The 16256-nt window shown below is 48.5% G+C and overlaps 1 protein-coding gene across 1 annotated transcript; it reads left to right on the plus strand.

The window, feature by feature from the left end:
- Positions 1-523: 523 nt before the first annotated feature.
- On the plus strand, positions 524-13643 carry snw1 (SNW domain containing 1; the record flags this gene model as incomplete). The annotated part of the gene is made up of 13 exons (XM_056428957.1): positions 524-697; positions 1307-1468; positions 2536-2631; positions 2844-2950; positions 8803-8907; positions 9699-9768; positions 9859-9924; positions 10040-10156; positions 10226-10367; positions 10564-10669; positions 11204-11321; positions 11564-11727; positions 13175-13643. Coding segments are annotated over 13 exons (1626 nt in total), but the record flags the coding sequence as incomplete, so codon positions are not given.
- Between the last annotated feature and the right edge of the window lie 2613 nt (positions 13644-16256).

Here is a 16256-nt window from a genome sequence, read left to right on the forward strand (position 1 = left end):
ACAACACGGGTTAATGGATGCTCCGCGCTCCAGTGTGTTTGAATATAGATTATAACGATGTGTTACCCGACTGTTGGTCGGATAGCTGAACGTCTGTTTAACCCTTCAGTCAGGATAGCGCTACCCGGTGCTACTGTTAGCTTACGGGGTTAGCTTCACAACAGCTTGGAGAACGTTACCGTGAAACCATCGAACACCGCACGGTCATGGAAAACCTGGAAAAGTCATGGCATTTTAAAATGATTATTTCCAGGCCTGGAAAAGTCATGGAAAAAACTTAAATAATAAAAGTTTTGGAAAAGTCATGGACATGTTATAATCACATGTTCATTTACGCCGAGTTTGAAGTAATTAATATGTTTTTTTAAAGAAAGACGCTCAAAAACGCACAACATTTTCTAAATTGTTCTTGTTCATACCGAGATTTCAGTTTGGTCGTGGACATTTGGTTTAAAGTCATGGAAAAGTCATAGAAAAGTCCTGTAAATCCATCCATGTGTCAGAACCCTGATGGAACTAACACCGTCTCATTGTGCTGTTCAGCTTTTTACCGGCGCCGACCCAGCTGTCTCAGGACCAGCTGGAGGCAGAGGAGAAGCTCCGGGCCCAGAAGTGCTTCTCCACGGTCCTGGTGTCGACCCGCAAGGAGCCCCCTCAGTACGAGCACCGCAAGGGATGGGTGCCCCGCTCCCTGGAGGTGAGCGGCCCTGTGCTCATCACACACGCAGCTGTGTTGTTGTCCAGCTGGACGGAAACTACATCAGGGCTCATGCGGTCATGGAACACCTGGGGAAGTCATGGGATTTGAAGAATATTTATTTCCAGGCCTGAAAAAGTCCTTGGAAAAAATATGTAATTCCAAAAGTTTTGGAAAAGTCACGGGAAATGTTTTACATTCATATGTTCATTTACATCGTTTGAACTGATTAATGTTTTTAAAAGAGACGCTAAAAATATAAGCCGGCATACGCTCTAATAGTCGCGGCGCAAGTTTGATTTAAAAAGAATAAACATTTATATAATGTTTATTCTTTTAATCAAACTAGTGTCTCATTCGTTTGAGTCGTTTTTGTTATACTTTATGCTTTGTAAATCTCAGTTAGTTTAAATACAACATTTTCTCACGTTTTCATGTATGCAGCGAGATTTAAAAAAAAAAAAACGTGGTCATGGAAATGTGGTTAAACGTCCTGGAACATCGTCACCGTGTGTCTGAAGCCTGGTGTGGAGGAGCATCTGTCCTGCAGCTGTGCAGCACCAGTCCTCAGTCCTGTGTCTCAAGTTCTGCCGTACATGTTTTCTGCAGGACTTCGGGGATGGAGGAGCGTTCCCAGAGATCCACGTCGCCCAGTTCCCTCTGGAGATGGGCAGGAAGAAGAAGACGTCCAACGCCCTGGCGGTGCAGGTCGACGCCGAAGGAAAGATCAAGTACGACGCCATCGCCAGACAAGGACAGGGCAAGGATAAGGTAAACCGGCACAGGAGAGATGTACCGCATCCAAGGCTCACACTAGAGGTCCCATTTCATCCCTGTTGGCTAACCAGCGAGGATCGTCTGGACGTCTCATCCCCACACGTCTGTTTCCAAACACGCTCATGAGACCTGCGTGTTTTTGGAAGTGTAAATTCAATCTGCAGAAGCAAAAATCTTTCGGTTCTAAACGACGACAGCGGCTCACATCGGCATCAACGAGGCGGTGAAGGCAGGCGACCGGGGATGGGATCGGTTGGGTTTTTCCGATACCGGTGCTAAACCGTTACTTTAAAAACGCTGCCGTGCCTGAACCGATCCTTAATAAAAGAAGCACAAAACAACGATCGACAAAGACGACATGAAGAACCTCTTCAGTCAGATTCCCTGTCGAAGCCGTTCACACGCGCTAGCCACGAGCTACGAGCTAGCTTAAACATGGTTACAATGGCTACTTTATTATTTGTCGGCCTACTTTTATGAATGCAAGACTTGCTCAACGTCACGGTGCTAACCTGAGTCCAGGCTGCTCGTCATCGTCGGTCTCCAGGTGTTCAGGGGGCCGTCAGCCTGACGCTGCTGAGCTCGGGGCCTCCGCTGTAACAGTCACACGAGAGGCTATTTCACCTGCTGACCGGGCGGAGTCACCAGAGAAGGAACCAAAAGGAAGCCCCGACATGTGCGATGCGTTTCTGTCCAGTCGGCGCCGGTCGTAGAGGAACCCACCCGACAGACGAGTCGGCGTCTCATTTAGCATCTTATTGACAACAGACTCATTTTTCTTATTTTAGCGTAAACATTCCTGAGTGACATTTATTGATGTCATTTTATGTCATGAACGTATCACTTCAACTTGTTTGAACCACAGACCTTTCTTTCAGGCATCTAACCAACCGCCCCCCCCACCCCATCCACACAACTCATTGATGACACCAGGGACTTCTTATTGCTATTAATCACCTTCAATAACTTTATACAACATGTTTTCATACCGTGACGCACAGCAAAACAATCCGTTGTCGTGGTTCGTTTGTCGAGTCATTTCCCGTCTCTCCCCGCCGCAGGTGATCTTCAGTAAGTACACCGACCTGCTGCCAAAGGAAGTCCTGAATGACGACACTCCAGAGCTCCAGAAGCCGGACGAGGAGGCGCTGAAAGAGGTACGCGGCGCTCATGAAACACTGAGTTACGAGCAGGTCACCGTCAGATCACGCTCTGCACGGGGCTGTACACCTGAATACTCAAAGAGCAGATACTATCTACCCTGGGAGAGCAGGTGTGATGTCATCCACTGAGCGGATGTTACTGTGAAACTTGCGTACCTGTCCCCAGTTAAAATGAGCTAACTCTACCTGGTGGTCCTCGTGTGCAGCTGACAGAGAAGACCCGCAGCGCCCTGGACAAGCAGGTGTCCCAAAAGATCGCTGCCGCCATGCCGGTGAGGGCCGCCGACAAGCAGGCGCCGGCCCAGTACATCAGGTATGTTACATCAGGTGTGTGTGTTACATCAGGTGTGTTACATCAGGTGTGTTACATCAGGTGTGTGTTACATCAGGTGTGTTACATCAGGTATGTTACATCAGGTGTGTGTTACATCAGGTGTGTGTTACATCAGGTGTGTGTTACATCAGGTGTATGTTACATCAGGTGTGTTACATCAGGTGTGTTACATCAGGTGTGTGTTACATCAGGTGTGTGTTACATCAGGTGTGTTACATCAGGTGTGTTACATCAGGTGTGTTACATCAGGTGTGTTACATCAGGTGTGTGTTACATCAGGTGTGTTACATCAGGTGTGTTACATCAGGTATGTTACATCAGGTGTGTTACATCAGGTATGTTACATCAGGTGTGTTACATCAGGTGTGTTACATCAGGTGTGTTACATCAGGTGTGTTACATCAGGTGTGTGTTACATCAGGTGTGTGTTACATCAGGTGTGTGTTACATCAGGTGTGTGTTACATCAGGTGTGTTACATCAGGTGTGTGTTACATCAGGTGTGTGTTACATCAGGTGTGTGTTACATCAGGTGTGTTACATCAGGTGTGTTACATCAGGTGTGTGTTACATCAGGTGTGTGTTACATCAGGTGTGTGTTACATCAGGTGCGTGTTACATCAGGTGCGTGTTACATCAGGTGCATGTTACATCAGGTGCATGTTACATCAGGTGTGTTACATCAGGTGTGTTACATCAGGTGTGTGTTACATCAGGTGTGTGTTACATCAGGTGTGTGTTACATCAGGTGTGTTACATCAGGTGTGTTACATCAGGTGTGTTACATCAGGTGTGTGTTACATCAGGTATGTTACATCAGGTGTGTGTTACATCAGGTGTGTGTTACATCAGGTATGTTACATCAGGTGTTACATCAGGTGTGTTACATCAGGTGTGTGTTACATCAGGTGTGTGTTACATCAGGTGTGTTACATCAGGTGTGTGTTACATCAGGTGTGTTACATCAGGTATGTTACATCAGGTATGTTACATCAGGTGTGTGTTACATCAATTCAATTCAATTCAGTTTATTTGTATAGCCCAATTTCACAAATTACAAATTTGTCTCGGAGTGCTTTACAATCTGTACACATAGACATCCCTGCCCCAAAACCTCACATCGGACCAGGAAAAACTCCCAAATAACCCTTCAGGGGAAAAAAAGGGAAGAAACCTGCAGGAGAGCAACAGAGGAGGATCCCTCTCCAGGATGGACAGATGCAATAGATGTAATGTGTACAGAAGGACAGATTTAGAGTTAAATACATTCAATGAATATGACAGAGTGTATGAATAGTTCATAGTAGGCATATTCCAGGATGGAGACCTCCACGATCCATCAGGCAGATGGCGGTGGGAGGAGGAGGGCGGAGTCTCAACAGGACAGTGGCGTAGTCATGAGCAGGAATTCCACACCACAAACGAACCATCAGGCAGATAGGATCTATGCCGTCTCATAGGGTCCGATGACCCCATGAGACGAAAGTCAAAAGGACTTCGGGAGAAAGCAGAGTTAGTAACGGTGATTGAGAGATGAAAATTCATCCTTAAGGAGAGAAAAAGAGGAGATAGGTACTCAGTGCATCCTAACGTCCCCGGCAGCTATAAGCCTATAGCAGCATATCAAGGGCTGGACCAGGTGAACCTGATTCAGCCCTAACTATAAACTCTGTCAAAGAGGAAGGTCTTAAGTCTACTCTAAACCAGGTGACTGTGTCTGCCTCCCGGACTGAAATTGGCACCTGGTTCCATAAACGAGCAGCCTGATAACTATAGGCTCTGGCTCCCATTCTACTTTTTAAGACTCTAGGAACTACAAGTAGTCCGCATTTAGTGAGCGAGCTCTAGTGGGGCAATATGGTGACAAGCTCCTTAAGATATGATGGAGCATCACCAATCAAGGCTTTGTAGGTTAAGAGAAGAATTTTAAAAGTGATTCTTGATTTTACTGGGAGCCAGTGCAGAGCAGCTAGTGCAGGAGTGATGTGATCTCTTTCTTAGTTTTAGTGAGAACACGAGCTGCAGCATTCTGGATCAACTGGAGGACCTAAGAGATTTATTAGAGCAGCCTGCTAATAAGGAGTTGCAGTAATCCAGTCTCGAAGTAACGAACGCGTGAACCAATTTTTCTGCATCTTTTTGAGACAAGATGTGCCTGATTTTTGAAATATGACGTAGATGAAAGAATGCAGTCCTTGAGATTTGCTTTACGTGGGAGTTAAAGGACAAGTCCCGATCAAAGATAACGCCAAGATTCTTTACAGTGGTGTTGGATGCCAGGGCAATGCCGTCTACAGAATCCACATCACCAGATAATTGATCTCTGAGGTGCTCAGGGCCAATTAAAATTACTTCGGTTTTGTCTGAGTTTAACATCAAGAAGTTGCAGGTCATCCATGTTTTTATGTCTTTAAGACATGCTTGAATTTTACAGAGTTGGTTGCTCTCCTCTGGTTTTATCGATAAATATAGTTGAGTGTCATCTGCATAACAATGAAAGTTTATGGAGTGTTTCCTGATAATATTGCCCAAAGGAAGCATGTATAAGGTAAATAAAATTGGTCCAAGCACAGAACCTTGTGGAACTCCGTGATTAACGTTGGTGGTTATCGGCGTCATCGTTTACAAATACAAACTGAGATCGATCTGATAAATAGGATTTAAACCAAATTAGTGCCGTGCCTGAAATGCCAATCGACTGCTCCAGTCTCTGTAACAGGATGTCATGGTCAATGGTGTCGAATGCAGCACTAAGGTCTAACAAGACCAGGACAGAGGAGTCCTTTATCTGCTGCCATTAAGAGGTCATTTGTAATTTTCACCAGTGCCGCCTCGGTGCTGTGGTGTTTTCTAAATCCTGATTGAAATTTCGCAAATAAACTATTATGATGTAGAAAGTCGCACAACTGATTTGCACCACTTTCTCAAGGATCTTGGAGAGGCTGGGGAGGTTAGAGATCGGTCTGAAGTTAGCCAACACCTCTGGATCCAGAGTGGGCTTCTTCAGGAGAGGTTTAATAACAGCCACCTTGAAGGAGTGTGGTACGTGGCCTGTTAGCAGAGACACATTGATAATATCTAATAGAGAGCCGCCAATTAAAGGCAAAACGTCTTTAAGCAGCCTCGTCGGGATGGGGTCCAAGAGACAGGTAGACGTGTTCGTAGTAGAAACCGTTGAAGATAATTGGTCACGGTTGATGGGAGAAAAGCCCTCCAAATATACACCAGGGCATACAGCGGTTTCCAAGGCCATTCCACTTGAGGACAGATTGGCACTGGTTATGGGCAAGAGAATATTAATCTTGTCCCTAATAGTTAAAATCTTTTCATTAAAGAAGTTCATAAAGTCATTACCACTGAGGTTTATAGGAATGCTCGGCTCCACAGAGCTGTGACTCTCTGTCAGCCTGGCTACAGTGCTGAAGAGAAACCTGGGGTTGTTTTTATTTTTCTCTATTACTGATGAGTAATAGGCTGCTCTGGCATTACGGAGGGCCTTCTTATATGTTTTAAGACTATCTCGCCAAACTAAGCGGGATTCTTGAGATTAGTTGAACGCCATATGCTCAAGCTTTCGTGACGCTTGCTTCAGTTTGCGGTCTGAGGGTTATACCAGGAGCAAACCTCCTCTTCCTCACTGTCTTCTTCTTCAGAGGCTATCGAGTCCAGTGTCATTCTCAGAGAGCCTATGGCACTGTCAACAAGATGATCAATCTGGGACGGACTAAAGTTAGACCAGGAGTCCTCTGTTATATTGAGACGTATCGAATCAAATACAGAAGGAATCGCTTTAAATTTAGCTACAGCACTGTCAGTTAGACATCTAGTGTAGAAACTTTTGACTAACGGAGTACACCCGTAGTATAAATTCAAAAGTTATGAGGTTGTGGTCTGACAGAAGAGGATTCTGTGGGAAGACGTTCAAATGCTCAATGTCAACGCCATAAGTAAGAACAAGATCAAGCGTGTGGCCAAAGCTGTGAGTGGGTTTCTGTACCTCTGACAGAAGCCAATCGAGTCCAACAAGGAGATGAATGCAGCACTAAGGCAATCATTATCAACATCCACATGGATATTAAAATCTCCAACAATAATAACTTTATCGGTTTTAAGAACCAAACTAGATATACATTCTGAGAATTCAGATATAAACTCTGAATATGGACCTGGTGGCCGGTACAGAATCACAAATCGAATTGGCTGTAGTGTTTTCCAGGTTGGATGTGAAAGACTAAGAACAAGGCTTTCAAATGAGGTGGAGTGTAATTTTGGTTGAGGATTAATTAATAGGCTCGATTCAAAGATGGCTGCTACTCCACCTCCTCGACCGGTGCCTCGAGGAATGTGAGTATTAATATGACTTGGAGGAGTCGATTCATTCAGGCAGACATATTCTTCATGGCTCAGCCAGGTTTCAGTTAGGCAACATAAATCAATGTGATTATCTGATATTAAATCATTTAGTAACACAGCTTTAGATGACAGAGATCGAATATTTAGGAGACCACATTTAATAGACCTATTTTGTTGCACTGCTGAAATAATTGTGTTAACTTGTATAAGGTTATTGTGTACGACTCCTCTTCTGCTTACTTTTGATTTATTTAATTGAAGTGGCCGTGGGACAGACACAGTCTCTACTCTAAAGTATGTAACATACCAGGTATGTTACATCAGGTGTGTTACATCAGGTGTGTGTTACATCAGGTGTGTGTTACATCAGGTGTGTGTTACATCAGGTGTGTTACATCAGGTGTGTGTTACATCAGATGCGTGTTACATTAAGTACATGCAATCCATTTCTGGCCAGATGGCCAAACATACTGAATGAATGAATAAGTAACTCGGGGTTCGTACGCTCATGGAAAACCTGGAAACGTCATGGAAATAAGTTATATTCACATGTTCATTTACTCCGAGTTTGAAATAATTCATGTTTTTAAAAGAAAGACGCTCACAATATTCTCCGACACAGTAGCGTTGCATTTCTTTCTTTTTCGTGCTGCGAGTGAACGCACCTCAACTGAACGGTTTGGTAGCCATAGCAACGGTAGCTCAGGGATAATCCACGATCGCATATCGACCGTGTCCTGGAAACCCAGAGGTCGACATCTGTCTGACCCCTGAGCACCGAGGCCCGTTTGAAAATAGATCAAATTAACATGGAGTTTGAAATGTTATGAATTTGATCCTTTGTTGAAACAATCTATTAAAATCATACGGAAATTAATGATTGAAAAAACAAGTGTTAGTTAGAAAGTTAAACAAGTCAGTTATATCTTAAATATCTTATTTTTCCATGAAAACCTCTATCAAACTGTATTTATTGTATTTACATTGTAAATGATGTAATTGGAACGCTTTGCCCTCCATGAAGAGCTGCTCAGTCATGAAGGGACTGAATCACAGCTAACCTGTTAGCGCTGTTATGTAGCCAAACGGGTCTGAGGCGCGAACGTTAACTAGCTTCAATGTATTTGTTGTTCACGCCGTTACGACTTGGTAGAGAGCGGCGTCCTTCAACCGCAGGAGACGCTTCCATGTCAACGTGCCCTTGAGCAAGACGCTTAACTCCACGCCGTCCTGTCACCGGTGTGTGAGCGAGTGACGGACGCTGAGTCAACGAGGAAGCGTCTACAGCGTCTCCGCGTCGCATGTTTCTCCTGCAGCGACTCCTGTGTGTTTCTGACCAATCGGCGTCTTGGTAAACGTGACGTGAGGATTGAGCCTCCGTGTCGAGCTGCACTGACGCCGTGCAGGAATGCAGTGGCGCGTGTCGAGTTAAAGGTTCTCCGCATTGTGACGTATTTCTTTCTGCTCGTCTCTCTCCAGGTACACCCCGTCCCAGCAGGGCGTGGCGTTTAACTCGGGCGCCAAGCAGAGGGTGATCCGCATGGTGGAGATGCAGAAGGATCCCATGGAGCCGCCTCGCTTCAAGTGAGTGAACGTGTGATCCAGGAGCTGTGACGACGTGTGCAGAGCGCGCTGCGTGTAGAGCGACGTGTGTAGAGCGCGCTGCATGTAGAGCGACGTGTGTAGAGCGCGCTGCATGTAGAGCGCCGTGTGCAGAGCGCCGTGTGCAGAGCGCGCTGCATGTAGAGCGCCGTGTGCATGTAAGCGCTGCAAGCGCGCTGCAGAGCGGCGTGTAGAGCGCGCTGCATGTAGAGCGACGTGTGCAGAGCGCGCTGCATGTAGAGCGCCGTGTGCAGAGCGCGCTGCATGTAGAGCGACGTGTGCAGAGCGCGCTGCATGTAGAGCGACGTGTGTAGAGCGCGCTGCGTGTAGAGCGACGTGTGTAGAGCGCGCTGCGTGTAGAGCGCGCGTAGGCGTGTGCAGAGCGCGCTGTAGTGACGTGTGCAGAGCGCTGCGTGTAGAGCGACGTGTGTAGAGCGCGCTGCGTGTAGAGTGACGTGTGCAGAGCGCGCTGCGTGTAGAGTGACGTGTGCAGAGCGCGCTGCGTGTAGAGCGACGTATAATAAATAGTCCTTTTGAAAACCCAAAACCAGTAAAACCATTCTCATATCCATTTGAACGTTGTTCCATAAATGAACTCCTACAATAGAAAAACATCTTTTAATCCTGTGTTTAGCCTTTTCCAGCTTCGTAATATCCCAAATAAATCCAACGAGCTTTCAGTTCAGTCTGTAAAATGAAACTTGAAGTCATTTCTTGTGATTTTCCTTTTGGCCGTCGGTCTGAACTCTCAATAAATCTGCTGATTGTTTCAGGATCAACAAGAAGATCCCCCGCGGCCCCCCGTCCCCCCCCGCCCCCGTCATGCACTCCCCCAGCAGGAAGGTAGGGGGCGCTGAGCGCCGTGCTGCTCGCTCACCGTGAAACACGATTCCCCTCCGCCCTGTTTGACGTTTCTCCCTCTGCTCGGCGTAGATGACCGTGAAGGAGCAGCAGGAGTGGAAGATTCCTCCCTGCATCTCCAACTGGAAGAACGCCAAGGTAACCCGACGGCGCCGTGGAGACGTGTGACGATGCTTCGGGATGAGCGTCATGCGTGTTCTCGTGGTCCTGCCGGTGTCTCACGCGTGGTTCCCGTGTGCTTGGCGTGTTCCAGGGCTACACCATTCCTCTGGACAAGCGCCTGGCTGCCGATGGGCGGGGCCTGCAGACCGTCCACATCAACGAGAACTTTGCCAAGCTGGCCGAGGCGCTCTACATCGCCGACAGAAAGGTGCGCCCGCCCCCTTCTCTTTCCCTATCTTTATGTACCTGAGTGTGACATTGCAGATGGCTCCCACAGGCCAGAGAGGCGGTGGAGATGAGAGCCCAGGTGGAGAAGAAGATGGCCCAGAAGGAAAAGGAGAAGAAGGAGGAGAAGCTCAGGGAGTTGGCCCAGATGGCCAGAGACCGCAGGGCCGGCATCAAGAGCCACGGAGACAAAGGCGAGTCACGCCTCCTGGTTCTGACTTCACCTGGTGTCTGACGTCACCTGGTTTCGGACTGAGGCCACGGCGTCCTGAGAGATGACGTGTCCCCCGCCGTGTGGACGGGGCCGAGATGCTGGGACGATTGTTAAATGATGATTAATAAACCTCCTGATTGTTTCTCCTCTTCTCTTCCCTCCTTCTCCCCCGCCAGGTGGAGGTGAGGACACCGAGGTCAGGGAGCGCGACGAGATCCGCCATGACAGACGGAAAGAGAGGCAGCACGACAGGAACATCTCCCGGGCTGCGCCTGATAAGAGGTGTGTGTGTTATATTGTATTTTCTGTTGGACCTCTGTAGTGTGTCTCTTGTCTTTCTTGTCTCTTTAGTGTCTCTTGTCTCTGTAGTGTGTCTCTTGTCTCTTTAGTGTCTCTTGTAGTGTGTCTCTTGTCTCTGTAGTGTCTCTTGTCTCTGTAGTGTGTCTCTGTAGTGTCTCTTGTCTCTGTAGTGTCTCTTGTCTCTGTAGTGTGTCTCCCGTCTCTGTAGTGTGTCTCTTGTCTCTGTAGTGTGTCTCTTGTCTCTTGTCTCTGTAGTGTCTCTTGTCTCTTTAGTGTCTCTTGTCTCTGTAATGTGTCTCTTGTCTCTTTAGTGTCTCTTGTAGTGTGTCTCTTGTCTCTGTAGTGTCTCTTGTCTCTGTAGTGTGTCTCTTGTCTCTGTAGTGTGTCTCTTGTCTCTGTAGTGTGTCTCTTTAGTGTCTCGTGTCTCTGTAGTGTGTCTCTTGTCTCTTGTCTCTGTAGTGTGTCTCTTGTCTCTGTAGTGTGTCTCTTGTCTCCTGACTGATCTTCTTGTCCCAGGTCAAAGCTGCAGAGGGACCAGGACCGTGACATCAGTGAGCTCATCGCTCTGGGCGTTCCTAACCCTCGCGCTGGCGGCGAGGCGCAGTACGACCAGCGGCTCTTCAACCAGAGCAAGGTGAGCAGCGATCAGCACGATACCTGACAGGTGCGGAGCAACGGCCACGCTCTGCAGCCGGAAGGGAGCTGTGAGTCCTGGGCCTGTCGGGGGAACCCAAAGCTGGACCGAAGCTCATGGAAAACCTGGAAAGTCATTGAATTTTTAAATGTTTTTTTCCATGCCTGGAAAAGTCATGGAAAAAAATAGCGGGTTTAAAGCCTTGACGTGCATCTTTCTTAAGCCCCTCCCCCTCTCTCCAGGGCATGGACAGCGGGTTTGCCGGCGGCGAGGATGAGACCTACAACGTGTACGACCAGCCGTTCCGCGGCGCCAAAGACATGGCCGCCAACATCTACCGGCCCAGCAAGAACATCGACAAGGACGCCTACACGGACGACTTCGACACCCTGATGCACAACAACAGGTACCAGTCGCTCGGCCGGAGGTCATTCATATTCATATTGACGCTCTAGTAGCCCCGTGTGGCCCTGGTCCTCTGGCCTCTAGTAGCCCGTGTGGCCCTGGTCCTCTGGGCTCTAGTAGCTCCGCGTGGCCCTGGTCCTCTGGGCTCTAGTAGCCCGGCGTGGCCCTGGTCCTCTGGGCTCTAGTAGCCCCGTGTGGCCCTGGTCCTCTGGGCTCTAGTAGCCCGGCGTGGCCCTGGTCCTCTGGGCTCTAGTAGCCCCGTGTGGCCCTGGTCCTCTGGGCTCTAGTAGCTCCGTGTGGCCCTGGTCCTCTGGGCTCTAGTAGCCCCGTGTGGCCCTGGTCCTCTGGGCTCTAGTAGCTCCGCGTGGCCCTGGTCCTCTGGGCTCTAGTAGCCCGGCGTGGCCCTGGTCCTCTGGGCTCTAGTAGCTCCGCGTGGCCCTGGTCCTCTGGGCTCTAGGAGCCCCGTGTGGCCCTGGTCCTCTGGGCTCTAGTAGCCCCGTGTGGCCCTGGTCCTCTGGGCTCTAGTAGCCCCGTGTGGCCCTGGTCCTCTGGGCTCTAGTAGCTCCGCGTGGCCCTGGTCCTCTGGGCTCTAGTAGCCCCGTGTGGCCCTGGTCCTCTGGGCTCTAGTAGCCCCGTGTGGCCCTGGTCCTCTGGGCTCTAGTAGCCCGGCGTGGCCCTGGTCCTCTGGGCTCTAGTAGCCCCGCGTGGCCCTGGTCCTCTGGGCTCTAGTAGCCCCGCGTGGCCCTGGTCCTCTGGGCTCTAGGGGCCCCGCGTGGCCCTGGTCCTCTGGCCTCTAGGAGACATAGAACCTCTTTGTCTATGAGGCCTACGAACTTACACTATCTTTCAAAAGTTTAGGGTCACTTAGAAATGTCGTCTTTTTTCAAAGCATTGTTTTTTCCGATGAAGATAACATTAAATCATAACTCTCTACATAGTTAATGTGTTAATGACTATTCTCTGGTGTTTAGTGAAGTCTCTCCAGAGGTGTGTAGAGGCCCATCTCCAGTGTTCTAGTGGTACATTGTGTTATCGCCTTAGAAGACTAGCGGAGAGGTAGAAAACCCTTTAAACTCTTATGTGAGCGCAGCTGAAAACAGTTATGCTGCTGGTGAAGCTATAAAACTGGCCTTCCTTTGAGAACAAGAAGAACTACATTACTATTTACTATAAACATCATTATTTATAACGTCGGCGATGTCTGGACTATATTTTATATTAATTTGATCAATAAAAGTGGAAAACATCAAATTGTGACCCCAAACTGAACAGTCGTGAGTTCCAGGGTGGAATCCTATATTTCTTCGCGTAGAGCGAGAAGCCGGTCGCTCTCGATGAGCTCGTCCTTCCAGAGCGGCGTGCTCCGGCTCTGCAGCACCTCAAGGACCAGAGCAGCGGCAACACTGAGCCGTCGCCCCCGGCAACCACGCTGTGCTTCCCCCCCTCAGGTTCGTCCCGGACAAAGAGTTCTCGGGCGCCGACCACGGCCAGCGGCGAGAGGGCCCGGTCCAGTTTGAGGAGGACCCCTTCGGCCTGGACAAGTTCCTGGAGGAGGCCAAGCAGCACGGCGGCTCCAAGAGGCCGTCAGCCGGCAGCAGCAGCCGCTCCAAGGACGACTACCACGACAAGAAGCGCCGCAAGGAGTGAGGAGTGAGGAGTGAGGAGTGAGGAGTGAGGAGTGAGGAGTGAGGAGTGAGGAGTGAGGAGTGAGGAGGAGGCTGCTCCACGAGGAACGCCTCGGGAAGTCATTCCAGATGTGCTCCTGATGTTTGACCCTGGACATGTGTAGATTCTAGGTATCTTTTTATTTTTTAACCCATACAGAGTGACCCCCCCCCCCCCGCTGTGTGTCCCTCCTGTAACCAGCGTCATCGTTCTTGTATATTAATGCCAACAGAATAAATTTCATACAGCGTGCAGCGTGTTCCTGCTTCAGTCGCTTCAGTCCAGACTTCATGAACGTAACTGCGTGGGAGGATTGAGTCCATTTGGGTCTCATAATGTTTCCTCGTCCTTCTAATCGCTCTGATTAATACATTTCATCCACGTAGATTATTAAACACCTAAAATGTATCTAGAGAAGCCGTCTATGACGACAGAGATTCTGAGAACCAACCGGGTCCATTAATTCAGTTAATTATGATTCATGCCGTCCGACAGTTTGATTTCCCCGCTCCGTGGCGTAATCAACAAACTCCAGAACCACCGCTCAGTGGTCATGTTCTGGTTTCCATCTTTGGCGTTCTGGAAGTGCCCGTTGTGTTTTATTGCTGGTGCTGCACCGCCATCACAAATGAAATGTCTCCCGAGTACTGAGCCAGAACACGACCCGAGACGACAGCCACATTACATCACGTTGTTTGGGGTATCGAGAACCCGACTGGGCGAACTGTCTGTTTGACTGAGTTTCAAACTTAAATCCTGCTTGACGAACATCGTGTCACTGAACTCGTTCACGCGGTGCGAGTCGAGGCCGTGTTGGCGTCCATCGTCTGGGCCTCACCGCTCTGAAGACTACAAGTCAAACGATGCACCTGAACAGCATTCAGATGCATTGTGGGTAAATCTACGATATCGAGGACTAATGGTTGAACGTTGCCCCTTTGTGTGGAGAGGAGGTGATACACCAAGTCACCAGCAGGGGGGCGTCCCGTCTCCCCTCTGATGGGTAACAGCCTTCACCTTCCTGCTCCTTCTCTAAGCACCGTCTATAAAATGAGTCCTCTGAGCCAAAATCTAAATAAAATATGGAAGTCAACAATGAGCGTAAGGGTTTAGAAGCGGCGTGTTTCCTCTCGGCGGCGCCGCCTCAGCTTCTCCTCTCGGCGCCGTCGGCCATCATGAATGAGCACGAGAGGAAGAGGACTCGTGTGTTCGGCCTCCAGGAGCCCGATGACCTCCTGCCCTCCGTGAGGTCTCAGGTATGGCGTAGGCTGAAGCAACACGTCTCCTCTCTGCCGGTGACTTTATTTTTGTTTCTGTTTCCTGATCCGATGTGAGGTCAAAGGTCAAAGGTCTGTGCAGGGGGGGCTTGATTGACAGCTCAGCCGATGACTTCATGTGAGGAGGCGGAGGCTCATGATGACGCGAGGGAGTAGCATCTCGTCTTTCTCCTCGACTGAACTTGTCCCCCTCCCTTTTTTTTCTTTTTTTTCTCTACTTGCCATGTTCGATGTCTAAAGCAGAGCTCTGATTGGCTCTCAGTCCTCTGTTGTTGAGTGCAGTCAACACCAGTCACTAGAATCTGATGTTTTCATCGCATCTCTTTATTATGTAAACATTTGAAAACTTAAATCTTCTTAAATTCTCAGGGGGATTTCAATGGAGGATTAAATGACAATTAAACAACATTTATATGGTTCTAGAATCACAGACCGGGAGCGGTTCATTTATTTGACTGTTTATGCACCAGCTTCATTTCTTCTAGCAATAAGTAACTTTAAACTCTTTTATACTTTATTCTGTACTGTTGTGATTTCATCATTTGTGATTTACCACGTTCAGTATGAACAACGCCGGCCTCCACTTCCTCCCTCAGGCCTCAATGGGCTGATATATGACAGATGATATAGTTTATTACATTATGATCTGATACTTATAAACATGTTAACTTCACTTCCACTGTGAGTTCAGACATTATGTATGTTGAGCTTCAATTCAGGTTGTCGGGTCCAACAGAAGTTTCTTCAGTGTTTCTCATTGACCTTCACAGTGTTTCTCATTGACCTTCACAGTTGTTGTGGCTGGATTTCTTCCTCGATTCTGACTAATCTCTTAACCTGATGCATATAAACTTGTTTCTCTCTCCTATCTGACTGCTGGTGAGACGCCACAGGAGACTCACCCTCTGGACCTCAGTAATCACCCACAGGACTCAGAGTTCAATTCACGTAGATTTATTTGTAAGCAACAGTTTCACAAATAAACCTGGTCCAGTATTAAAGACAACGACCTCCTCCACATCTGTCTTTCCCAAGCCCCGAACAAGAATAAGAAGAATATACACTTTTATTAATCCCCAAGGGGAAATTAGTTCTCTGCATTTAACCCATCCTTAGTTATTAAGGAGCAGTGGGAGCGGTGGCGCCGCCCGGGAAGTTAACTGGGGGTTCAGTCTTTTGCCCTTTGACTTGCGGGGGTAACCTAGAGGAGAGGGGATCAAACCTCACACCCCTGGTTGCAGGACTTACCCCTTACCCCACCCCAAAACAAACACATTGACATAATATTTATACATCAGCCTCAATGCCGGTGCCGCCTCCCTCCACTCCCTCATTCCATATCAGTTCTCGTCACTCAGTGACCTCAGTGTGACCTCAGTGTGACCCCTGAACCACCTCCAAGGTCACGACCTCGAGGGGGAACACAGGGAGAGCTTGACAATTAATTATGATCATGAGAAGCTATCATCCAAGTCTTAAGCATGGTGGTCACACACTGCGAGACACCTATTTACACTTCAATAACACTGATCTGGGGCCCCTGACTGTAGGGCCGGGAGGGCTCAGTCTCTGGGCGGCCAACAGCGCC

This window comes from Pseudoliparis swirei, chromosome 12 (genome assembly GCF_029220125.1).
Source record: "Pseudoliparis swirei isolate HS2019 ecotype Mariana Trench chromosome 12, NWPU_hadal_v1, whole genome shotgun sequence".
Classification (NCBI taxonomy): Eukaryota; Metazoa; Chordata; class Actinopteri; order Perciformes; family Liparidae; genus Pseudoliparis; species Pseudoliparis swirei.